At 25.6% G+C, this 27309-nt stretch overlaps 2 protein-coding genes across 7 annotated transcripts in view; one reads left to right on the top strand and one right to left on the bottom strand.

Moving 5' to 3' along the window:
* neur (E3 ubiquitin-protein ligase neur) overlaps positions 1-27309 on the bottom strand; it is a 181317-nt gene that overhangs the window by 39731 nt on the left and 114277 nt on the right. Inside the window, exon 1 of one of the 4 annotated variants that reach the window (XM_086910487.1) lies at positions 7959-8424. The exons of 2 other annotated variants lie outside the window; for them this stretch is intronic. In XM_086910487.1, the coding sequence (XP_086766613.1) occupies positions 7959-8145 (187 nt within the window). In that variant the 5' untranslated portion in view covers positions 8146-8424. Of the gene's footprint in view, positions 1-308; positions 569-7958; positions 8425-27309 lie in introns of those variants that run through there. One more of the 4 variants, XM_086910507.1, reaches the window with a different exon arrangement.
* On the top strand, positions 783-4319 carry LOC105736137 (uncharacterized). 3 transcript variants are annotated; one of them, XM_086910525.1, is made up of 3 exons: positions 783-1244; positions 1943-2218; positions 4301-4319. In XM_086910525.1, exons 1-2 carry the CDS (start codon positions 944-946, stop codon positions 2095-2097), a joined length of 456 nt encoding a protein of 151 aa, XP_086766651.1. In that variant the 5' UTR covers positions 783-943; the 3' UTR covers positions 2098-2218; positions 4301-4319. The 3 variants fall into 3 exon arrangements, with proteins under 3 accessions (XP_086766651.1, XP_086766646.1, XP_031773778.1); XM_086910520.1 differs by lacking the exon at positions 4301-4319 and adding an exon at positions 2981-3425; XM_031917918.2 differs by lacking the exon at positions 4301-4319 and adding an exon at positions 2975-3425.

Raw genomic sequence — 27309 nt, 5'->3', positions numbered from 1 at the left:
ATTATAAAAGTTAGCTTTTAGAATGATTAAAAAAAAATGATGAAAAAAATTAACATAAATATTTATTATTCAATATTATGTTAAAATAAAATAAAATTTAACGACGACATCTGTAATGAATTAACATATTATAATGACATGATATATATTGTAATAGGGAAAACCGTTAATGTATTTATAAACGCGCTCTATGCGTGGTAACACGTGTGGGACACCGTAAAAATACTCTAAATCTTAGCTGGAGGGACTGTCTATAACGAAGGGAAGGATATGAGAAAAAAAGATGTACGGATATATTCTGTACTCACCAAAAACATTTCCTAAGAGCCTTAGCCGTGCCACCCTGGTAGCCCTATTGACGGTTAATGGTCTCCGCGGTCGTTGACAAGACAAAGCCAGAGCCATTGAGAATAGTTACGAACAACGCGTTATTGAAATTCAAGAGAGACCCGCGTATTTCGAAGAAGAAAGATTCACGACCGAATACTTCTTTTAGAATTTCCTCAATTGCCTCCTTGGATAAAAGTTGAAAAATAAGAATTGATCTCTTTAAATATTACGAGCTGCGGTATTTTTATTAACTCAATATATTTTATTATGTGATATTATTTTAATAATTAGCGCGAATTAACACTTTACAACACGTTTAACCTAAAAAAGCTTCGCGAAATAATTTCTAAATAATTGAATATTTGAATATTGGTTACAATGTTTTTATAATTTATACGAGACGATATCGATATACTTTTTAATATTAAGAAAAGAAAATTTGCGTTATTTTATTTAATTATTCACTGTATTTATTTTTTATAATGAATATTATCCCCTTTATAATGAATGTTATCTGACACTACACAAAATATCGATCGATAATTTTTCAATATCGAACGTTTCAATATCGCGCCGCAGCTCGAGATCTCGAAAATGTGTTTCAAAGTGGGAGATGGCGCTGCGCCGAAGAAGGAAGGAAGGAAGGAAGAGAGCCACGCGACCGACCCATACTTGTCACCTGAGTTTTCTCGCGATAGAACAACGAGAAATAACAAAGGACGGGGGAGGAGGAGGTCGGAGGAAAGGAGCGCGAAATCACGCAGAGAAACCGGGAAAAGGCGGGCAGCTTGAACCAAGCCACTACAACGACTGGCTTTCGTTGCAGAAGCAAACTCCCCATCTGCTCTGTTCGTTGCTGCCCCAACTCCCTGCTGTCATTATACGATTGTGTGTGTGCGAGCACGCCCTTGTCAGTGAGTATAAGTACGGCTACCAATACATTCGCGCAATTCGTGCGTAGCGGCAGGCGGACGTTCTAACCTCTCGAAGCGGAAAGGTTGTGGTAAAATGAAACGCTATATATCTGATCTCACCTTGCGGATATCTCGTTGATAAGTAGTTATTTTATCTACCATTGATTGTTACTTCAGAGAAAACCGTTACACAACGATAAGCGCGAAACTTCGGCACGAGTTATAAGGGTCGAATTTGTGCAGTCGGTAATTGACATTATCGCGATACGAAAATTACCAGTCAAAAAGAATATGGTGAAAACAATGAGAACATGCATTATACCATCAATGTTAAACTTATTCATTTTTATTATATATATATAAAGAATATTAATTAAAGAAATTTATTTGTTGATTATTTTATTATATATTTTTCAATTATTTTATAAATTCTCATTAGAATTTATTTCTAATCTTTTTATTATAGTTTTTGTTTTTTAAATTATACAAATATAAATTTTAAATTATATGTGAGTATTTTTTTTTCATAAGATCTAATTATTCATCTAAAAAAATGATAGGATATTTACGCAAATGCAAATATCGTTAAAGAAAGAATATTGAATCGAAAACTCGAATCTTTTTTGACCCAAATCTAGATTTTTTTAAAAACGATCTCTATCAAAGGCAGTTGTATACACGTATTACGTATATTACAGACGTCGTGTGCAAGCGTACAAGAAGGAGCGTGTATGTCGCAGCTGCAGCTGCTTGCAAGAGCGGAACACTGGGCTTTGGGGATGGCAACGGTTGTGCACCACCTGGCCTTAGGAAGCCAGCACCGGGCCTCAACATTGGCGTAGACTTTACTTGAAATGAATGACCGGAAAAAAGGGGAATAGGAGACGAGCATAATAGAGCGGCGACTTTCGAAATTCCGGCACCCTTTTGAATGGTCCGAGAATCTTGTAAAAATCGATCGATTACTGAAATAGGTATAAGAGATTAAATTTGTTATTACTAATAATTTTTAATGTTTTGGATGATTAAAAATTAATTGGAGCATACAATTTTTAAGATAAATAAGTTTGTTGATTTAATATAAATAAAATAGATTTGTTAATTAATTTGATTAGATTTTAATATCATTCAATTGGATAAATTTTTAATTATATATATGAAAAGAACATTATATATGTATACAATTTAATAATTATATATTAATTAATTATATTAAATTCATTTATTTTTAATATATATTATAATTATAAATATTTTCGTTATTTTATAACAAAATTAACTAAAAAAAAAGTTTTTTTATTTCATATTCTTTATATAATATTATAATTAAAAATAATCTAATAGAATTCAAATTCATTTTAATTTATCTATTTTAATTGGAATATTTACATTTGTAATATTAATTTTAAATCATCTAAACATTATTTATTATAAGTAAACATCAAACTCATATCTTACATTTTATTGGTATTATACAAGATTAAGAATTATTAATTAATTAATTTATTTATTATTAATTAATTAATTATTATTAAATAATTAAAATATCTGGCAATTAAATATTTAGTTTCAATTGTCTGATTTATTATGCAATAAAAAATATAAGACTATATAATTTTAATAGTCAAATAGATAATTATACTTATAATGATTATTCTATTTTATTCTAAAATATCATAATTTATATTTTTTTATAAGTTAATTTTTTATGCATTAATGTAAACGAAAAGTTTCAGATGGTTACATTACATTACACTCAATCTACGGCAAATGACGCAACACACAAATTTCCCTGCTTTACGAGTCGATAACTTTCACGGAGCATTACCATACTTGATCGCATCAATAGTCCAGAGGATAATAAGTCTCAACTGAATTAAGGATAGCGGGAATTGTAGCAGATACTTACAACTGCTTAATAGAAACATTCTATGTTCACATATTCTCACATTACCCTTGAAGTAGAAAATATTGTAATCAATTTTAAAATTCGTGTACATTTATATCTTTTATAACATTATGAAATAGTGAAATAATAGAAGAGAAAAATAATTCTTATAGTTTAAAATTGAAATTTCAAAAAAGAATCTGAAGATGTTGAAAATATATTTTGGGATATTTTTGTGAGAATATAATATATAATTGTTAAAAAAATTAATTAAAAATTCTTTTTGAGTTAAATATGTTAATTAATAGTTATTTTACAATTTTTATTAAAAAATTTTAATTAGAAAAGATATACATATAAACTACTTTAACATAGTTATTTTATGATTTTTTTTTAATAACCATTTTTTATCTTAATTATTTTTCAAAAAAGCCATTTAAAATATTAGTTATTTATTTCTATTTAATATTTAATAAAATTTATATTTTACAATCAAAATTGAAAAATTCTAGTTAAAATTGAAAATTAAATTTTATTTAAAATACAAATTTTCTTTATTGAAGAAGGAGTCATAATTAATACTCTATATGACTCTATATTATAAAGTAAGTGGTTAAATGTAATTATCATTCTTTTGATAACTTGCTAAGCGATCAATTTTATTAATCTCTTCATTGTTTCAAACCTTTAATTTTCTAACAGAGAAATTACAAATTCCTCTTTTAAAAAATTAGAAAAAATCAGGACACATTTATATCACACTTCAAATCTGCCCTATTAATCAGAATACACTTAATTGCTTTTAAAATAAATAATATTTAAAAATGAAATAAAATTTAAGAAATTTAAATAAAAAATTAAAAATTTTAAAAATACCTCAAAACAAATAATATCTTTTATAACCAAGTCAATATTGTTGCAATCTTTTAAAAGAACAGAACGTAAAATACCAAGAAATTTTTCAGAATTTCTCTTTATCTTTATCTTATCTTTCGTATCTATATTTATTTGCCATATTCTCAAACCACCAAAGAAATTACAAACTCCAACTTTATCACACAGAACTTCAAAAATACTCCTAAACAAATACTCATAACTATAAATATTTAATCAATACTCTTTACCTTAACATATACATATTAAATATTATTATTCGCAATCCTTTTAGAAACAACAACAAAATCCCAAATTCTCCTTCGTAGCAAGATATTTTCCAGAATTATTGGAACACCGACTTCATTCCCCCGAAGGGAACAGAGAGGAGAGGAGAGATGCAGGCGAATTAACGCGTTAAAGCGTCGTGAGGCGACGCGTGATTTCTATAGAATTTGCACAACGACGAGCAAGCAGGAGGGGTTTGAAGGGAGGTCGGGGGTTGCGCAATCCACCCCCGCCGACCATCCTGCCATGGGGTTTGCGCGTTGATATCGCAATAGAAGCTGTATCGATCCCAGACCCGACACGAGACCGGCTGTTGTCAGGGGGTTGATAACGATATGCAAGCTCTATAGACACAGCGCCGCTAAAAGCTCCGCGGAGCTTTCAGCCTCTGTCGCGAGGGCCGCCGCTTGCACACGCGGCTTCAGCCATTTTTCGCCAAGCGATTCACTGCGATTTACCGCCGGGGTTAAACCGCCGCTCGAGGGATGGAAAGGGTGAGATCGAGGAAAGGATGGAATATATTTGAGTTTTCATTTGCAGGGGAAAGATTTCGTATGGTATTTTTTTTTTTTTTGGATTTGTTTAAAATTGTATAGAAATTGTATTATAATATATTTGGAAAATATTGATATATTTGATATGTTTTGTGAATTTAAAAATTTATGAAATTATTTTTAAGAATTTTAAGATAACAGAATATCTGTATATATATATATATAGTTTAGATAATTGAAATATATAATATAATAGCTATTCATTTAATTTTATTATGTAATTCATTATTTATAAATTTGCCATTACTTTTGTTGGATTTTTTAATAAATAATTATTTAGAATTTGTTAAATGTTGTGAAATCTTGATTAAAGTTAAACGTTATTTTATAGAAATGTATAACTTTTGTAATAGATTTTTAATATTTTAATGTTAAATAATATTTCTTTTAAATGAAAAGAAGTTAAATGTATTTTTCATAGATATTTTTTTTAATATTATGTTATTTATTTTTGCATTCTATCACTAAATTGTTTTTGTTTGGAGCAGGAAAGAACTTTATTCGTGGATTGCTTTTTTCAATATCTGATTTCAAATATTTTTTTATACATTTGTTATTGAATTGTAGAATTTCACTATAATCTCTAGATAAAAAAAGGAGAGGTTTTTTTTTTTAAATATTTATACAACGTATTTTTAAAATATTGTTTTGAAATAATTTTTGCTTTGAACGAGGAAGAGTTTTTTTTTTTATATTTATTAAACATTATGACTTATATGTTAAAAGTTATATGTTTTTATATTCCATTTATTAGTGGATTATTTTATCTCTTATTCTAAAATTTTTGTTGGATAAAAAAGGAAACTTTTTATAGCGTGTTTTCCAATAGATATTTGTTAATATTTCCAATACATTGAGAACATTGCATTATTTATAAAACGATCTGATTAAAGCAAAAAATTAAAATCAACTTTTTTTTAGTCTAAGCAAATAAAATCATATTTATATAATTTAATGGAAAAATATTTTATAAACTCATTGTATTTATGAAAGATTAATAGTTTATGCACGATTAAAGAATAAATAATTTAATTTTTTATTATTAATAGAAAAAGATTTTCTAATGATTGTGATAAGATAAATGATTTTTTTTAGTAACAATTATATTATTATAAAATTAAAGATCATAAATAATTAATAGAAATATATAAAATATTTCTCGATGATATATTGTTATTGTTTTATATGTTAATATATTAAAAAAATACTAAAAAAAAAGCTTTTAATTTTATTTAGACAGACATAAAATCTGTGACAAAGATATATTTGACAGTTGATGATTAATCAAAAATAAATATCCTCTATCCATAAAAGTGTTTTATACAAGATGAAGGTAATATTTGTTCACTAAATCAGAAAATCGAATCATTCTTCCTTGTAAAAAGTAAAAATTGAGGAAGAAAGTTAAATTTCTTTCAATCGTTATCGATGATCGATGATGATAAATTTATGTCATTTCAATAAAATAACCATTCTTTTACTCCAGTGTTTCTCAACCTATGAATCACAATTTCAACGAAAATCACAAAGTGATCTTTGAGGGATTTATTTGTATAATTTTTATTTAGAATTCTTTATAAAAAAATGTTATAATAAAAATTTTCAACATTTATTTTTATTATTATCCGGATATATCTATGTACAAATAAAATTAATTATTTTATGATTTATTGCAGCAAATACTGAAAAAATAATTAAAATTCATCATGATTGTACATTAATATTAAACATAATGTATTTATAATGGATTTTATAGTATATGTATACTTTCTACTCCTAAAAAATTATACTACTTAACATTATATTTATTTTATCCTATTAAAAGTGCACTTTTATGAGAACAAAATAATAAATAATTGTACGAAAAAAAGAAATTTACAATTTATTTATTAATTGGAATTATGACCCAAAAAATTGTTCTAGCTGAAAAGTAACGATCAAGTATTTTCGAAAAAAAAAAAAAACAAACACTAAAAAAATATTATTTCATTTTTATCTTATATATTTAACATACGATATTTAATTAAATTTTTAATATAATATTCTTACTGGAGAATTGTGTGCATTTAATCCATCCTTGATAATATATTTATTATTAAATTACCTATTAAAGATGCAACTTTATGAAGAGAGGTTGCAATTCATTTTAAAAAAAGTAGATTTTTGTGCACCAAAAAACATTGAAAAATACTGTTCTGATCGATGATCGAATATTCTCGAGAAAGATGAACGAATCGAAAGGATATTTGTTTCCTTTTCCTCGATATTCGAGTCATTCCATGGTTTCCAATGAATCTCGATCAAGGAGGAAATTACTTTGGAAAAATGTGAAACGCGGAAGAGCGTTGCTGGTGTCGGTGGATCGATAAGCTGGGGCTTCGATAGCTTTTAGAGTGTTCTGTCGATTTATCTCGAGCACTTTCCCATTAACGTTTGTCGGCAGATTGACGAACGACAGAGGAAAATCGGGCAGAAATTGAAACCAAGTACTCCATACACCGTTGAATGATGAAAATACGACTTTTTTTTTTTCGAATTGCTTCTTTGATTCCTTTTCTTTTTTTCTTGACAGAGATGAAATTCACTTTTTTTTTAAACGAATTATTTAATATTCGATCGAATCGATTGTAAATATGAAAATATCGATTTTGTTGAAAACAAATAATATATTTCACGTTTTGATTAACGAAAGACATTTATTTGCAATATGGTTGTTAAAGTAAAATTAAAATATATCCTGTAAATTTTAAATAAATTAGAAATCAGATAGTAATAAACAATTTAGAAAATTATTAATTAATTCCTTATTTTATTATTATTTCATATTTATAATACACAACAATCATCATGCAACTTATAATATCTGTAAATACAACAAATTATTATAATATATATATATATATAACTTATTAATAATTATTAAATAATTTACTTATAATTTATTAATTCACTATCAAATAAATTGTGCAAAAAAGAATTTCTAGAAGAGTTCAAATAATATTTCTTGAAATAAAAATAACAAAAAATTATCATATATATATATACTCGTTACGAATGATATAGAAATTTTATTGAAAATCAAATATGATGAAACGTTTTCAATTTCCATACCTGTGAACAGATGGCCGGGTTTGCATGCGGTTCGAGAAAGGCAAAGGCATCTTGTTGTCATCAGGATTTGCATGTGAATTCCCACGAACACGATGTACGGATATTTTTTGTTCGTCCAGCTTCTGGCGCAGGAAGGAAGGAAGGAAGGAAACAGGAAAAGAAGGGATCCATTGCGAGGGGAAACCATTCGAGAGACCAGCAACTTCCCTTCAGGATATCGTGGCAGATGGGCCGTGAAGCTTATCCCCTTAAGATCCTAATGAATCCGCGTATATAATTTCTCCCGAAAACATTCGAAAAACCGATTAAAACACGTTGCCTACGTTCGTTGCCTAACAAGAGGAAAGTTGTGAAAAATTCTCGAGTATCTCCTTCAACTCCTTTTAAGTGGAATCGATCATTGAATGGTACATAATTAAATTGATAAAATAAAAAATTTAATTCAAATAATATTTGTAATAGTGAAGTAATAATAAGACTGAAGGAAAATTAGATAATGAAATATGATAATATATTAATATTGTGTGTACGTTAATATATTTTTAATTAATGGGAGAGATACTATTAATATCAATCCAATAAATGTAAATTCTGAAATATTCAATCTTATTAAATTTTTAAATTGGATAACGCAATATAAAAAATATATAAAATATATAAAATAAAGATATAGAAAATATATAAAATTATACACAAAACTATACAAAATTAAAAACCATATAAATAATCCTTTTAGACAAGAGGAATTAGTTTTAGAACAATATCGTGTTATAAAAATGTTTTGTTATACGAAATTTGATATGATGTATCAAAATTACGTTAATTGTATACCAAAAATAATTTTTTGTACGTGAAATATGAATTTTATCTATCATATCAAGGAAAATAAATCATAATTTTAATTTTTGTAAATATGAATATTAAAATTGAATATTAAATATTAATCTAATATTACAAAACAAAAACAATATATTATTGAAATATATATCTATATTATAAAAAAATTAATAGAAATTAAGAATTGTGTTATAATAAAATCATGTTGTATATATGTATATATATATATCTGTTTTATAGGAGTAAATCTCATATACACAAAAAAGTATTTAAAATATTAAGTGAAATATTAAAAATTTTCTACAGAAAATATATAATATTTAATATTAATATATTATCTTTAATATTTTTTTTTCAATTTTCATTGCGATAAATATAATGATTCATTTTATTGACATAATAAATTTATTAAAATAATTCATTAAAATAAATAAGTTATGTTATTTCAGATTGAAATGGAAATATTGATAAAAAATTTCCATTTTCAAACTTTGTAATCCCATTTTTAAACATTAATCTCGTTATTTATCATCAGTTCATAAATTCTGATGTATCAATATGCTAACAAATGGTCAAGTATTAAAACAGAAAGAATCATGGAATTATATGATGGAATAAAGATTAATAAATTTAATTTTCAAAAAATTAGTTCATTAACAACGATAATTTACTAATAGCAAATGGTATGATGAGACATTTCTTTGATTTAAATAAACTGAGAATATTTATGTATTTATGCAAAATTTAATTATACAAAAAAAGAATGCACATGATATTGAAAAAAAATATTATCTATTTGCTTCGAATAGACAAAATTCTATTCAATTCATTAATGTTCACATAAAATCTGGAATTATATCGTGACGATATTTACAAAATTTCATTAAAAAATCTTAAAGACATACACTTGAAAATAATTATATTATGTACACAATATCTTTAGTGGAATATATTCTTTTTCATTAATTAATAATGTTATTGAAAGGCGATATATAACATTTTGAAAAGTCTTGAACATTTAGAACCAATCGTTCATTGGTTTCTAAAATTGCATTACTTAAAACAAATGAATGTAGAATATATTTATCAACAAAAAATTTCAACAACAATAAATATTCACTTAAAATTCATATACTCACGTCAATTAGGCTTTTCAGTATTATACTGAAAATTTCATCGATATATTCAAATAATAGCAATAATCAAATATATTTTTTTTAATAGAGCAAGTGTTAATTATTGTTTAAACTCCACATTTTTGTAATCATCATATATTGCATAAACATCTATTGTCTTTATCATATCTCCATATCTCCAACATCAGGTTGAGAAGGAAAGCCTGGTTGAGGATATAATTAGAGGACAAAAAGGATCCAAAGGAAACGGATTAAGACGCAGGCCTTTTACTCATCCAACGTCTATTGCTCTCGTTGCTGTGTTCACCGGGAACTTTCTCGGTTTACGCGGGGGTCAATGGTTCACCGTGGTTCTCAGCCTCTGTGAAGCCAGTTTCGAGGAATATTAATGTTTAAAATAACGGCTCGTTGCCGTTATATTTCGTAATTGTACGATCGTGCTTTAGATTGTTGACTCGTCTTCTGGGATCTTGTTAATTAGCCGCGTTTATTTTTAAACTTAACGGTTTTGGTTTGATTAATCGTTGAGTCATAGAAAAATACGGTTTCAGGGTAGGTTTGAGATAATTTTTTTGTACAGAATGATTCAATTGATATTGCCATTTTTATTTTTATTTTATTATTATTATTATTATTATTATTATGTTGTTGAAGATTTTAGTTTAGTTATGTATTGTTAAATTATATAAAAAAGTATTGTAATTTGAGGTTATGTTTGAATTAATTGAGATGGATTTTAACATATAGTGATTCGTTTGATTTATTGATTATAACGAAACATATTTTATATTCAATTGAACGATTTTAAGATGGACGTGTAAATGTAATAAATATAAATATACAAAAATTTATAATTAAGATAGATTAATAATAGATCAGATCAAAATATTGTCCTTAATTTATAATATAATTTATGTTTTTAATATAATAATGAAACATTATTCGCTAATAATAATTATAATATTATTAATAATAATAATGATGTAAATCAAAAGGGTAATATCAGGTGAACAGGTATTTGTGATTGAATCACATTAGGTATGATAAATAAAATGAGGTTCATTGAGAAACATAGAGTATATTAAATTATAACGAAATAAATTATATTTGATTATATTTACTTTCATTAAAAGCAAATCATTCATCAATTTTTCATTTTATTTTTCATATATTTTCAAACGTTAAAATATTTATACGTATCTTTTATTTTTCAAGTAATAGATAGGAAAATTCAAAAATTGTACAAAAAAATTTTTATATTTCTGAATGTTAAAATGTTTATCTGTGAATTTTTTCGAATAATAGACACGAAGTTACCAGACAAATGTTTCTGGCTTAATTAATTTTGGAAATAAAAAGATTAAATAATTTGGCCTAAATGATGTAGGCATGATCCAAAGACACAAATTAGAGATTAAAAATTCAAAGAACGTTTGAATTTAATTTATATATATATTGGCTTTTATGTTCTAATTTGCGTACAGTGTTCTTCAAACAATTGAAGAAATATAGGAAATATCGAGTTTTTGGAAGCTTTTGAAACTTCGATTTATTCATTGGAAACAAACAATGAAAATAATATAAATTTAGTATTGCAAACAGCGTAGAGAGTCCTTTGAAACGAAATATATCGATTTACACAAGATTTGATATAAAAATTGAAGCTTAATTGAAAACAATGGAAATCAGATCAAAGTCATTTAATCAACAATACTTCAATTTATCAATACTCGCCGGTTTTTCAATTTCACAATTTAAACAGATTTTTTGGAGAGTTAAAAGAATAAACAATTTAAAATTAATTGAAAATAATTGAAACAAGATTACAAAAATTGTTTAATATATTCTGAGATATTTTTAATTTTTTTTGTAACAATTAAATAAATTTTTGTATAAAAATAATTAAAAACAATTGAAATAAAATAAAAAATTATTTGATGTATTTTGGGATATTCCAATAATTTTTAATTTTTATTAACTATTAATTAATTTCTATTAATTTTTTTAACGATAAAAATGGATTTTTGTTCAAGTAATTGAAAAATTAGTTGAAAGAATATTACATATTTAATACCTTCTATAATATTTTAATGGTTTTTAATTTTTAGAGTAAAAAACTTTTTTTAAGAAAGACATAATAGTTAATTATTATAATAATTTAATTTAAATAATAATAATTATAATAATTTAAATTAAATAATTGTTTTACAAATTGTTTAATATTCTTTGAAATATATTATTATCTTTTTTAATCTTTTCAATCGAAGATCAATAGAGTACAGTATCATCATTCATTTCAATGTCAAATCGATTTACTTTTAAAACTGACTAAATCCCATAACTAATTGTATCAATTTAATAGTGATTTATTACTAGTTCCCAATAACTATATTTCATAGGTAAATTTTCATATTGAAACGCAAATTTAAAAGAAATCAATTATAATAAATCATAAATCTATACTTTAATAATTTGAATACTTTTCAAAGTTGATGTTAATATATTTGAGTTTTGTAAATTTAAACAAAGATTATTTTCCTCACAAATTTAAAAAAAATATGAATCTTATTTAAATTTTCAAAATGATATTAGTGTCCATAGATCAAAGTTATTAATGTTAACATCTTGTATGCTTCAAAAATTAAAAAAAAGAACAGGCAATAAAAAAAGCAGTCTCCTATTTTAATAGAATTTAGAAGAAAACGTATCACTTTTTATGAATCATCACATCAAAATCAAACGTAATTTCTGAAAATAAATCTTCCGGAATCGAGTATTTATTTTTATACAGAGTAGAATTATTTAAGAACAATAGAGTTTTTTTTTTATCCCTGAAAATGAAGAATATTGAATTTATCAAACAAATTTATTTGCTATTTCTATGTATATATAAGATAAAATAATTAAGAGATCATTAGAACTCCAAAATATCACGATGCACGTGTGATTTTGACAAAAATTGAATCATTATTAACATATTTTGTTAGCACTTGTTTCTATTGAGTTTTCGTTTACAAAAAATAATAATTTATAAAAATTAAAAATTAACTTCAATTTTTGTATACTATTTTGAAATTTAACCTTTAAAAAATGTTCTTAACATTCATTCTAGTAGTATAGCATTTTGTTTCTAATATCTATTACATGTTTTCAAAATTTTAATATTCATAAGATGATTCTTAAAAAAAACAAAAAGCAAAAAAAAACGATTAAACGATATACATATACAATTGTTTTCTATCTAATATATATAACTATAATTTTGAAATTATTATAAAATAAATAAAAATTAAAGATTTAAAATTTTTTGCTTTACAATCACTTACTGAAAACATAATGATATTTTTGATAAAATTAATATCGTATTAAAATAAAAAAGTATAAATGCATATATCTGTTTAATTTCATCTTCAATTATTTATATATAATTTAAATACTTATTATGAGCTAATAATTCTACACAATAAATAATCAATTGCTATAAAAAGGAAAATAAATAATTAATAAAAGCTCATCTGAAATAACAAAAATGTACAAAAAGCAACCAGCAAGGAGACCAGTCACCCTTCTACCAGAATATTTATTCACGTTTTACCTCCCTTTCCATCCAAAAGCTGCTTCGTTAAGCACATACTTTCCACCCCCTTTAAAACTTCTCCATCCAATGCACCCATCAAATTCATCCCCCTCTCTCTTCAAACTTCTTTCTCCACACCCCAATTAACTCTTGTGCTACTACGGTGAATAAAAAATGACCTGAATAAAAAATTGAATAAAAAATACCCAAGAATACCCAAATTTAATTTTCTTCTTCTTTATTATTATTATTATACGCTATAAAGATTATTAAACAGATCAAATAAAAAATGATCTAAACAGAGTTAATCCATGACCTACGCGTGGTCAAAAATAGCGCATATCTTAGTAGATTTTAATTATTTAATTTTTTTTCTTCACTGCTTAATATTACTGCTACTATCATTGCGTTTGCTTTAAATATTAAATCGATCGAATCAAATTCGAAATTAATTAATTTTCGAGCAACTAAGTAAAAAACGATCCATATTATTATACTTCATACTTCTTATATATTATTATATTATACTTATTATACTTCTCTAGGCTACTAAGTCAACTACTGCTAAATATTTGAGTCGAAAGTGATCCAAATAGAATTAATTCTCGAACTACGTCAAATATGAAACATTTGTAGACAGATTCTCATAAATACTATTCTTAAATATCGTAATTAATATTACATTATTTCTGTCGATCGAGTCGAAGATCCAGTCATTCCACCACTTATCTCAGAGATTGCGCGTGACTCAGCGATAATCGGCGGAAGTTGGTCGAATTCTTGCCGATTTCTCACCGATTACGAGTCGCCCACCTCACGAAACAGCGGAGAACGCGGATAGAGGCACGGCCCACGCTTAATTGATGACCATGGCGCCCTGACCAAGGGAGACCAAGCGACTAGGATCTGGCAGATGATTTAATTGTCGCGTGTCAGAGTTCAAGTGTCGGCGAACGTGCGATCGGTGACTAGCGATGGGATCGAGTGCATCGTGAGAAGGTTTGAACTGGATTTTGTACAAGGAAAGGAATCCGATTCAAAAATAAAAAAAAAAAAAGAAACAGGTCGAGTATTTATACAGTTGCAAGTTAAATTGAATAGGTTAAAAATTTTATGAACCTTTGATACTTCGTTTGTTTTAAAATAATAAAACTAATTATGAGAAAGCAAATATTTATTTTCCTATTATTTATTTAAGTATATTTATATTAAATCAATTATTAGAGAATCTTTGAAAGGAAGGAGTTGTTTGCAAAATTGCAACCAACGTATCAATTGAATGACTATTTTTAAAGTAATTAAAAATTAGAAGTAATTAATTTTCTGTATTGTGAATTAAAATTATTATTTATGAATAATTACAAATTACCCACAATCCTTTAAAATTACATTTATTTAATATTGTATCTTTCTGATTTTCATAATTCACTTATAAATAAATATTTATTATAAGTATATATCATACAAATATTTATTATAATTTTTTAAATCTGCAAATTCCAAGTAGTATCACGATTACGTGAATCTTATCTATTAAATTTGATTTAAATTTAAAAACAGATATTAAACTTGATCCCATCGCTATTAATGATTGCAAACGCGTCTTCTTCACCCGCCCACGACATTGTTCCCTCGGGGTCAACATCGTCGTCGTTATCGTTTGTGATCGCAGGAAGTTTGCGGGAACGGGTGTAATTGCGACAATTAGATGGGTTGAGGATCCCAGCTAATTGCTAATTACATCGCGAGAATTAACGATCTTTTTACTCGCGAGCCCCTTCTTCAAGACGTCGATTTGGTGAATGAACAGGATTTCGTGGTGGTTTGATTTTAAAGTAGTATAGAAATTTGAAGTGGCTTATGGCCTCTCTGGATGAGATGTATTGAAGAAGTTGGGCGCACAATGGTTATCGAGTGTTTCCGGTCAAATTATTTTCGAGATTAATGAATTATGCATGCATAGCGGTATATTTCGTTACAAAAGAATTGAACAGGGTGGAAGAATAATAACGCTGATTCTTCGTAAACAGAATCGTGTAATTATTTTTCGTACTTTTAGAAATAAAGAAGAAATTTATTTGTATTGTAACTTTTCTAAAAACGATTAATGTGTTAATGATAAAGTATTAAAATCATATTAAGTAATAGATATAAATTACATTTCGATGATGGAAACATTTTATATAAAGATTGTTCAAATTTATTAAATCGAGTTTATAACACGTCGCATTTTTTGAACTGAATTTTATATTCGATCGTATCTTTAACACATTATCGAGTATAGTTGAGTATAGTCATACAATAATTTTTTTTTAATTTTTTAAAAATTTTTTCTAAATGTATGTTATATTTATTTAAATTTTTTTTTTTTTTTTAGAAAAAGATAAATATTAAAAATTAAATTTAAGTTCAATTTAGATTTATCTAAATGTTTAATGTTAATAAAAAAAAATGACTAGATCATTTATATTCAGAGAAAATGAAAATTTTATTTCTATATCCTTTCGAAGAGATTTCCATTTTTAACGATAAATGAAACACGAAACATTTGAAACATTTTCTTCGATGAGTTTGCGATCTCTGTACATAATTAGATAAATTCATGACAGATGTCGTTCTTATATTGTTCCCAATTATCTTGTTCCCAACCACGCGGTCTCCTTTCTTTTTGTTCTGTTACTTTTACGTTTATTTTTTCGTCATTAATACTTGTGATTGCGTCTCTCTGTGCACAATAAATTTATATTAACGATACAGTTTATTATTATGTTCGTTTAATGAAATGAACACTTTAATAAATATTCTATAATTTGTTCAAACTTCTCGAAAGAGAATAGTAAATAGAAATAATTGTAAACATAAATAATTACTCACGAAAAATACATTGATAAACGATTAATTACATTAATAACATTACGAATGTAATTTCTATACTACACATAAAATTTTTTTTTATCTTTTTCCTTTTTTTATACCATCTCGTGATCATAAAAAGAAGCATCGTAATAGAGTTTTGTTCAAATGGCTCGTTGTAAAATCACGCATGCGAAGAATCTAAAAGTTCTCCAAGATAATATCACTTTTCCTGTATGAAATGGAAAATTGCACGGTGATCTCCAGGTACTTAGACTCGCAGTATGAACATCTTGGCTTTTTTAATCTGATAAAATGAATAATTCATCATAACCACGTACCATACTTAGATACAATAAATCTAGTCGCGCCTCCGCGACTCGCAATATCGTTAAAACATCTACAAGACTGGCATTTTTAACTGTATAATTAATTCGTGTTTTTGTTTGTAGTATTTATAATCTGATATTCAAAATCAAGAGTTAGGAGTTTCAAGACAAATTAGATAAGCTAGATTTAAATGGAAATTTAAAAAAGTTTGATTAACTGGTGCTGGCGAGAGGGAATTTTAAATAATTTCCATTTAAATTTTCATAGTTTTCATAGTCAATAATAACAATAGTTAGAAAATTAAATACTTTTTATTATTTAAATTAAATGAAATGCGCTTCTAAACTAAAATCGACTCAATTAATTAATAAATTCGTTTATTGTTGTTACAAAATCTTCATAAATTATTTTTTATTTTTAGTTTCGAATATTTTGATCGAAATTAACGAAAAAGTGAAAAGAATTTTCAAGCCTCGAAAGATCAAAATATTTTTTAATAGTTTTAAAGTTTCAAGAGAATTCGAGCCATTTCGAGATTCAAAGATTGAAAATTTTTAAAGTTTCAAATTATTGTTTTAAATTGTTCAAATATTTCATTTTTATACAATATTACATAAATATACAGATAAATATCTATACTCAAACAATCTAAAACAATCTATGAAAGATCAATTCTAATAAAGGCCAAAACAAACACAAAATATAACACTTAATATACAAATTAAAGTCTACTTATTTTTAAATAATTCCAAATTATAAGTTACAACAATGAATTAATATTAATTCCAATAAAATTATAATAAATTATTATTATAAATCATTATAACAGAGTTAATAATAATTATAAATAATTTCGTCTTACCTAATACTCGACATTTTTATACGTTTTTATTTCACGTAACATAAACTTTAACCTTCTAAAAATCGATGGTTAAAAAATGTGAGAAATTTAAGTATCAATTTTTTACATCAGTAAATTCAATTTATGCCAACTAAAACAACAATCGATGTTCATTCTCCCATCTCTAAGCAACCCTTACGTACAAACGTACGAACAAACAAAAGGAGAGTGCTCGAGAATCCCCTATTGAGAACTGTCGAGCTGTTAAAAAAAAAAAAAAAAAAAAAGAACGGTTCAATTCCCGTTTGCTCGCGTTAACGATTTCGATTTGCGGTTTCGCAACATTTGTTCCATTAAAGTGTAGAGGCGGCTCGATGCTCCCTGGAGAATGTATGCCTCGAGCAAAGGGACATCCCTTAAAAAAGTCAGCTTCAGAACGAGGGATGAAAGGACCATTGTCCCCGCGGTAACTAACTTTGCTCAGAAAAATGACTCATCCCCTTTTAGTTGGGCGATAAGACGAGAAGAAGATCAAACAAATGGGATTGGAAAAATAAATCCAACATTTAGGCGTGAAAAGGTGGCCGAAAAATAGGATTACGGATTGACCTTTTCTCCTTTTTTTTTTTTTTTGGATGTTTAGTGGATAATGTAGGAATCTTTAAAATTTTTCTTTTAGATTTGAGTGGATGATTTAAAAATCTTTATTAATTTCTTACTTAAAAGTTCTTTTTAAATGATTGATGTAGAAATGATTGATTATTTTTTACTTATAAATTTGATGAGTTTGAAAATTTGTATCGTAGAATAATTTATTTATAATTCATATATTCTATTAAAATTTTGAGTCCATTTTATGTATGTATTAGAAAATTTTTCACTTTGAAATATCTTGATTATTAATTATATTGACAACTAAAATTATAAAATTATATATTCAAAAGTTTAATTCTTAAAATTTTTGGTGCAATTTTATTTTGAAAGTGCGAATTTTTGTGAAAATATCTATAAAATGAGAATTCGAGGTAGTATTTTTGATAAAATTTTTGAAATCCTGGAAATTGTTGTAAAAATACATACTACATATGTATTTTATTATAATAAATTTTTATCTCTATTAAATAATTGATACATCAATTTTTTTTATTTTATATACAAAAAATGTCATGATCAAGATATGAAAAATTTTTTTCTTAAATAAATTCGTGTCGTAACAACGTCTTCTTTATCCTCTTATCCTTTTAATTAATCAAATGTTAAACATATGTTAATGCATTCGTATAATAAAATATAATAATAGATGTATCTGTATTAACAAGATCAATAGATCAGGCATAAATCATTTTTTAAGTACGATAATTAGTAAAAATGATACAAAATTTTTCGATCAGTATTATCTCAGTGATAAAATGTTTATATCACTTTAATAATAAAATAGTACATATTGTTTCTATTGTTATCGGAACAAAGTTCAGAGAGACAAGCTTACTCGTAAAATTTGAACTGTATAATTCCAGCATTATAAATATTTTCCATGAAAAAGAGGAATCGATAAAATTATCATAAATTATCGGAGAATTTAAAAAAGAATTTTTTAAAAGTTTCTATTTAAATTTTAATTGTATAAATTTCCTATGAATATTAACGAAATAAGTAGATATTACGTTTATAAGCTTTTTATGTTACGTGTTAAAATTCGTGTAAAAATAAATACATGTTTACATGCATTTCGAGTTCTTTTTGAAGTTTAAATTCAAATTCGAAATTTTAATTCCATAAAAAAAAAATAAAAAATAAAAATTTTTATACAAAAGAAAAAAATTATTAAAAAAATTTTTTTTTAGCACTTTGTACATATTTATTTTGAAATTAAAGTTTGAATAATTAAATCCATAGATTCTCAATATAAATTATATTATGAAGAAGCATCAAGTCGATTTTAGCCAATTCTTCTCGCAACCTTTTCCAAGCTGTTCATCAACCTTTGATCTGCATTTCTCATTACAGGAAAATTTCTTTAGAACCTCTTCATAAGAACAAAAACTAGCTTCAGCTTGAAACGTATCTCTTTTTCTTACGTATAAATTGTATCAAAACTCTCTTCCTAGTTTCTATTCTATTCGAAAGAAATTAACGTCACGATTTAACATATTCGTTTCCAACTTCTTCATAATGGATATTGTTTAATAATTTTCATGAAATTCTTTTTGTATTCAACGAAGGTAATTATGCACGTTATAAAGAGAAATCGAAGTTAGAATAGAAATTTTCACTTATCGAAATTTTTCTCCTTTAAAAAAGGATTAACAAAAAAAAAAAAATTTGACACACAAAAGCTTTGTTAAAGGTTTTAATAATTTTTCAATTGTAACATCTCAAAAGAATTGATGAAATTTTTAATTTTGGACATGAATTATTTGTTGCATAAATATGTAAAATATATATAAAATCGTAAATCTGATGAAAAGTAATTAGCTTTCATAAAAATGTACGTGATTGAAGATTTGTATCATTTTGCCTTTTTTGTTATTTGAGATCAGATTCTAAAAGAATGTTAAAAGAAAAGAGACGGTATCGAATGATCGATATTTTGTGACACAGCCATAAACTTCGAGTTGCAGAGACAGCAATGATAAAAGATCGACTTACAGGTGTAAATTTCCATTTGTAGAATTCTAGCTATTCAAATCTCAAGTTCTGTAATAAAACAATGCATTTGGATATGTGGCAAATAATAATTCAAGTTGAAGTAAGTTTTGTTTCGACTCAAGAGGTTTTCAACTTGTAAAAGTTTCATTATATAATCAAAATGTTTTCAAGATGGCGTGAAAGCGAATGCGTGAAATCTTTTAAAAAAGTATTTGACCAGAGGCCTTTTCATTTAATGACGAGTATAAAATTATTTCTTATGAGAAAATGAAAAGTTGAAATTTTTGTAAAAAAGTATATTTCTTTTATTAAAATAACTCAAATGGACGATAACTTTTTTATGAGGATCATATTTAAACGAATTAAATGAATTACACGAAATTGAAATCATTTCTTGCGAAAATCGATCAATTTTCTCAAATATCAATTCTTATTATACAATGTTATTTTGGCGATTAGAATTTTGGCAATTCGAAATGCAATTGAAATTTTAAACAATAAAATTATCAATTTTTTAAATAATCCAACTCATAGCGTTTTGCATTTACAGTAAAATTCAAATTTACGTGTAATCGATTCTAATTACGCAAGCAGATTCACACTTTCGAAACAATATGGTTGAAACATTTTTCAAAGAGAAATTATTCACGAGGAGTTATTCTCCATCGAGGAGAGGGCTCGATTCGAATATATCTCGAAAGACAAAACGCGTATGGCGGAATTGATAGGCAGAAGCCCAGAAGATGGCAGACGAATAATCTCGACTTGAAAAATGGCTTCACCACGTTTGTTCCATTAAAAAAACACGGTGGAGCATCCACGGAGAAAAAGGAAGCCTTAAAAAGAGGCAGCCTCGATAAATCTCCAACAGTTCTCCGTACTCGGGATTTAAGATGACGGCGAGGAAAGTGCATTGTGCGAAAAGCGATCGAATGGGGACAGTTTCTATTACTTTTGCGCTTCTCTGTATCTAAATTCATGTTCTTATTTACAAGAAAGTAACGAAAATAGTAACAAATGTACGAAACACTAAAATTGATTTCTGATATTTTGTAACACAGTCATAAACTTTGAATTGCAGAGACAGCAACGATGGAAGATCGACTTACAGATGAGATAAATTTCCATTTGTAGAATTATATATATATTTTTAAAAAATTCAATCTATTCAGTCTATATCAGTTGAAAGAGTTTAAAAATTGAATTGTGTTTTAATTGCTTACTTTAGTTGCAAGTTGGAATCTTTAAATGCACGTTTTACTCTTGCTTCAAAAGAAAATTTTATACAACAATTTACTTGTTTTTCTGTATGAATATAATAACATATTATTTCAATCCTGAATGTAAATTTGTCAGCAAAAAGTATATGAATTGGAATCAATGATGGAGAATTTCAAGGAATTTTATTATAAGTGATAAGTGATAAGATATTTATACAAAATTATACAGATTGAATAATCCTTTCTTTTAATAATTCCTCGATAACAATATATAAATATCTGATGATGATATGAATTATATAAAAATTCATATAATATTTTAAAAATTTGAATCAACAAATTCTATAATTTAAAGCAAGAAGATATTTCTTTAAGATGATGAATGGTTTCTAAACGATAACAGTGTTTATAATAATAAAGATAAACTATTTTCCAAATTACTGTTAAAAAATTTGTAACAAATTGTATCTTTTAAATAATTATTTGCCACGAAAACTGAACAAAGTCTAAAAATAATAACAAGTTATTATTTATTCGAGGAAAAAAGGATGCACGAGAGGAATAAATATATTTCTGAAGAAATCGATATCGTTCCACCCTTCTGGTTCAAGAGTCTATCGAGAAAACAGTGGCTACTAATCGTTATCAAATGAACGGCTCGAAAACTTTCTTCATTCGCTTCTTCTAGAACCACTTCTATCGATGACAGATGTTCGAATGAAACTTTTTAAGTCAGCTGCTGTCGCGTCTCGACGATGAAAATTTATTTTCGCCAGAGAAAAACGCGTTCGAGCGAGAGGAAGATTAAACGGGTGTCTCCCGATTTTTTTCCTTTTTTCTGTGAAATTTGAGTATGTATCACTTTCTGCGGCAAATGTGCTACGATATTTTATGGGATAAGACCAGATTTCAAATTTAGATTCATTATCTCTTAAGACAATTAAATAATGACGGATAACCTTTTTTGCTTTTCTCGCGAATTAAAAAGATTAATTTTTGAATAAAATAATGAAAATTATACATCAAACAATCTCTAAAATTCTAAAAAAATTTTAATCTTTTCTTATAAATCCATCAACTTCAACAAAATTTGAAATCATCTTGATAATAATTTATCTTGATAATAATTTATCATACTTATACATATATATATATAAAAAAACGAAATTTTCATAATTTATTTTGTTTTCTTCTCCAAAATTTGAAAAGAAAAAAAACTTTCTCAAAAATCGAATTTCAACCCAATCTAAATCCAATATCCAAATAAATCCTCTTCTACAAACTATCAAAACTTTTTAAGATAATTCTAACAGATAAACTCTTATATCTATAGATCTAAAAATATAGAATTCCAAAAGAATCTTAATAAAATTCAATTATTTCCCTGAACTAAGATTCTTTTTTTTATTACCGACTCGAATCAAACAAACAAAAATTATGCATAACATCGTAACATATCGTATTCCATTTTAATTTTACCACACAATTCATTAACACAATGATCGTAATACCAAACCATCAAACATCAACTAGCGAATCACCAGCAATCCAAGCAGAGATCAAGGCGAAAACGCTCAAGATGTTGATGGCGATACTCGTGGAGGATATTCCACGAGGCATAAAAATCACGTTTCAGGATGGATGCGTCTCGTCTGGGTGAACTCACGAATTTCCACGGGGGCCCGAGCACGTGCGTACCTTGTATGCGTCCATTTAAGTGGTCGCGACTTCCGGTGCGCGCATCTCGCACTGCACGTGCTACTGGGGTGTTCACGCACCTTGCTTCCGCGAGTTTTCAACGTGTGCACATCCTCGATCCTCCAGCTTTCAGATATCATATAATATTCACCGTTCCTCTACCGTGTTTATCAGTTGTTATATCTTCTTCTGCAATCTTATGATGATTTAAATATATCGCTGTGGAGTGTAGATCATGAGATACACTTTTTTCAGAGGCGAGATGGATTTATAAAATATTTGTATATATATAAGTTTTTCGTGTGATACGTATGTATGTACATTTTGATTAATATATTTTAGGGAATATATTAAATATGTGTATACGTATATATTTTTGTAAAATAAGTGTATTAGTTAAATGTAATTAATGTATAGATTGTGTAGTATTATAAATATTATCGATAAATTATATTATGATAATTGTGTATTATAGTTTACATAATTATTATAATATAATTATTTTTATAAAATATATAATTGTGGCATATAATTTAAATATAAATATATATGTGTTTTATTATAATATAATTATATAAGTTGGTCTTCCGTGTATTATTAGCATGCTATGTATATATAAATTATATATATATAGAATATTTGAACAAAGTTGAGAGAAAAATTTAAATGGTTCTAGAAAGAAGTATTATGATAATTGTGTATTATAGTTTACATAATTACTATAATTATTTTTATGTAATATATAATTGTAGCATATCATTTAAATATAAATATATATGTGTTTTATTATAATATAATTATATAAGTTGGTCTTCCAATATATTAGATATTCAAGTGTATTATTAGCATGCTATGTATATATAAATTATATATATATAGAATATTTGAACAAAGTTGAGAGAAAAATTTAAATGATGCTTCTAGAAAGAAGTATTATGATAATTGTGTATTATAGTTTACATAATTACTATAATTATTTTTATGTAATATATAATTGTAGCATATCATTTAAATATAAATATATATGTGTTTTATTATAATATAATTATATAAGTTGGTCTTCCAATATATTAGATATTCAAATGTATTATTAGCATGCTATGTATATATAAATTATATATATAGAATATTTGAACAAAGTTGAGAGAAAAATTTAAATGATGCTTCTAGAAAGAAGTATTATGATAATTGTGTATTATAGTTTACATAATTACTATAATTATTTTTATGTAATATATAATTGTAGCATATAAATTAAATATAAATATATATGTGTTTTATTATAATATAATTATATAAGTTGGTCTTCCAATATATTAGATATTCAAGTGTATTATTAGCATGCTATGTATATATAAATTATATATATAGAATATTTGAACAAAGTTGAGAGAAAAATTTAAATGGTGGTTCTAGAAAGTGAAATGAATACAAAAATTGATATGCAAAAATGTCTATTTGAAGCTTTTTTTAAATTAAATAAGAGATTTAATTTCATTTAGTATAAAATTAAACTGTTTATTATTGAAAGATAATCTTAAAAAAAAATTTTTATATATTATAATTTTTGCATCTCTAGAATCATCATCTTAAATTTTTTCATTTCAAAATATCCTATATATCAATAAAAAAAGTATCTACTATTATATTCTACTCTAATGATATTCTAATATTTTGCAATATATTATTGTGGACATTATTGAACAATGTATTAAAAAACTTTGATTGAAAAATTGAAAAAATGTTAGAATTCAACATATACCTTCATGCAATCATTCCTCATAAAAATTAAATTCACTGAAACTTGATTATTTAATATTATTATTATTATTATTATTATTATTATTATTATTATTATTATGTAACACAAAAATAACAATTATATTTCAAATAATCAGAAACTTCAATGTCTAATCGATATCAAGTAATGATACAAATGGAAGATTTAATAAATAAACTTTCTGAAAGATAAAGATAAACATTAATAAAAGGAACCAGGAAGAATAAGAACCCTCGATTGTGAAAACTTCCGCGATAGAATCCATTCAGATATGCCACGATGACGTGAGTTTCCGGTTTGTGATTCAACTTTGTTTCCTCCTTCCTCTACATCAAAGAAATTTCTAAAAACTGTCAATTCTTGAACAGAACATATTATGGAAATTTGTTTAAAAATTCATATAATCAATAATAAAATCAGAGATAATATTATTAGTAAAATTTTATAAGAATTATGAGTTATCAGTAATTATATATTACTAATAAATATTCTTAGAGAGTAGTTTTAATAAAATAAATAAAATTTTAAATATATGAATTGATTAGTGCATTGAATTTGCAGTTAATTTTTTAACAACTTTAAATAGATCTATGTATATAAAAAAAATATTAAAATCTACTGAATATAAATAATAATTAAAATTTAAATATATAATGAAATATATTAGTTCAACTTTTTTTTTATATCATCAAAAACAAACAAAATATTCTAAATAATAAATGTATTATCCTATTTTACATTAAATATATTAAATATATAATATATATATATATATATATATATATATATATATATATATATATATATATATAACACGTTAATTTATAAAAAATTATTTCTAATGTATCTTTTCATACTTTCATCGAAACATTTTTTTCTATCATTCATATTTTTCCAGAAATTTGATATACTCTATATAATAGATTTTTTATAATTTATATATATATATATATATATATATATATATATTGATATTATATTATATATATAAAATATAAAAAACATACGTTATATGAAAAAAAGATTATTCTTTATTTACATCTCTTAAGTATTTGCAAGTATTTTTGAAAGATAAAATTCTCAAAACTTATTCTTAAGTGTATTTTTCACATTATTCGTCTATTAACGACAAATAACTTTCTTAAAATTATTGAAAATCTTTAATAAAATCAAAATCAATAATAAACACAATTTATATCTGTAACTAACATATCAAAAGTTTCTAGATATACATTTAAATACCTGTAATAAAGAGACTCAATCAAGCAATAAGCATTACCAATTAGCATTATATTTAACGTATATTCTATTTATTCTTATCTCGAATAAAGCTCTATTTCTTATCTTAGAAATATGAATGAACTTCTTCTCGGAAGGATCTTCGTAACAGGCGATCCTTTAAAATAGATTCGAAACCGATTAAACGGTCCTGCCAGCTGACATGGGACGCGGAACCGTCGGTAAACCGGTTCGCGAAACGCTTGTGGGAACAAAGACGGGTTTCATTCGCGATGCTGTGACGTCACACGCTGAACGGAAAGTGGGTGGATGGGTGTGAACGCACACTAACGTGTGGCCAGTCAGTGAGGACGGTCAGTGATCGAGGCCTGCTCGAGGAGGTCTAGCTCTTTGCTTCTTCTTCTTCTTCTTGTTCTTCTTATTATTATTATTCTTCTTCGTCACGCGGATGAGAATCTTCTGAAGTGAGATTGGTGAGGTTGTGGTTAAAGACTTATGATAAACTTGTGAAAATTCGCTTGTGAGTGAATTTTTTTTTTTTTTTTTTGTTAAATGGAAGGTAGAATATTAAGAAATTGTAACGAAAATGATTGTTTGATAATTTTGTAGTTTTTTCTTCTAGTTATGCAAAGATGTGTCAACGTGGCAACGTTATAGGAAATTTGACAACAATGCCAAATTCAGAAGCGTCCTCTTGCGTTTACTCTTTGTTTTGTTCTTTGAATCTGTTATATAAATACATGTGTTAATAAATACAATTGCAATTATTTCTCACGTATATATTATGAAATGATGAGATTTTAGAAAAATTTGTGATGAGTTTGTAGAAACTCGTGGATGTTTTTTTTTTTTTTTTGAAAATTATAAGAAAAAGAATTTCTTAATGATTTTTGTTTTTTTTTTTTTTTTGATCAGATTTCAGAAAAGCAAAAAAATCAATTTTTGTATAATGAATTATAATCTATTTTATGGATTTTTACAATAAATTCTAATCTATACTTTTTTAAATAAAATTATCATTATACAAGTGTACATTGCTATAGATATTTGTAATTACAGTAGAAAAAAGGTATATCTAATCAAGACTATTGGATAAAGTAATTTTTATTACGAGTGCTTCGATTGGTTTAAATTTTTTGAAATGAAATATTTTGGTTTTTGTAAATAATGAAATGAAAAATATTTTTTTAA

This window comes from Apis florea, unplaced genomic scaffold (genome assembly GCF_048593485.1).
Source record: "Apis florea isolate Af1SG1 unplaced genomic scaffold, ASM4859348v1 contig_1789_pilon, whole genome shotgun sequence".
Taxonomy (NCBI): domain Eukaryota; kingdom Metazoa; phylum Arthropoda; class Insecta; order Hymenoptera; family Apidae; genus Apis; species Apis florea.
This window is presented reverse-complemented; position numbering and strand designations above follow the sequence as displayed.

Bases quoted from the DNA above. Each gene is read 5' to 3' on its own strand.
- LOC105736137 (XM_086910525.1), top strand. From the start codon at position 944: ATGGCGCTGCGCCGAAGAAGGAAGGAAGGAAGGAAGAGAGCCACGCGA. The intron at 1,245-1,942 runs GTGAGTATAAGT...CGTATATTACAG, and splicing joins GTGCGAGCACGCCCTTGTCA to ACGTCGTGTGCAAGCGTACA.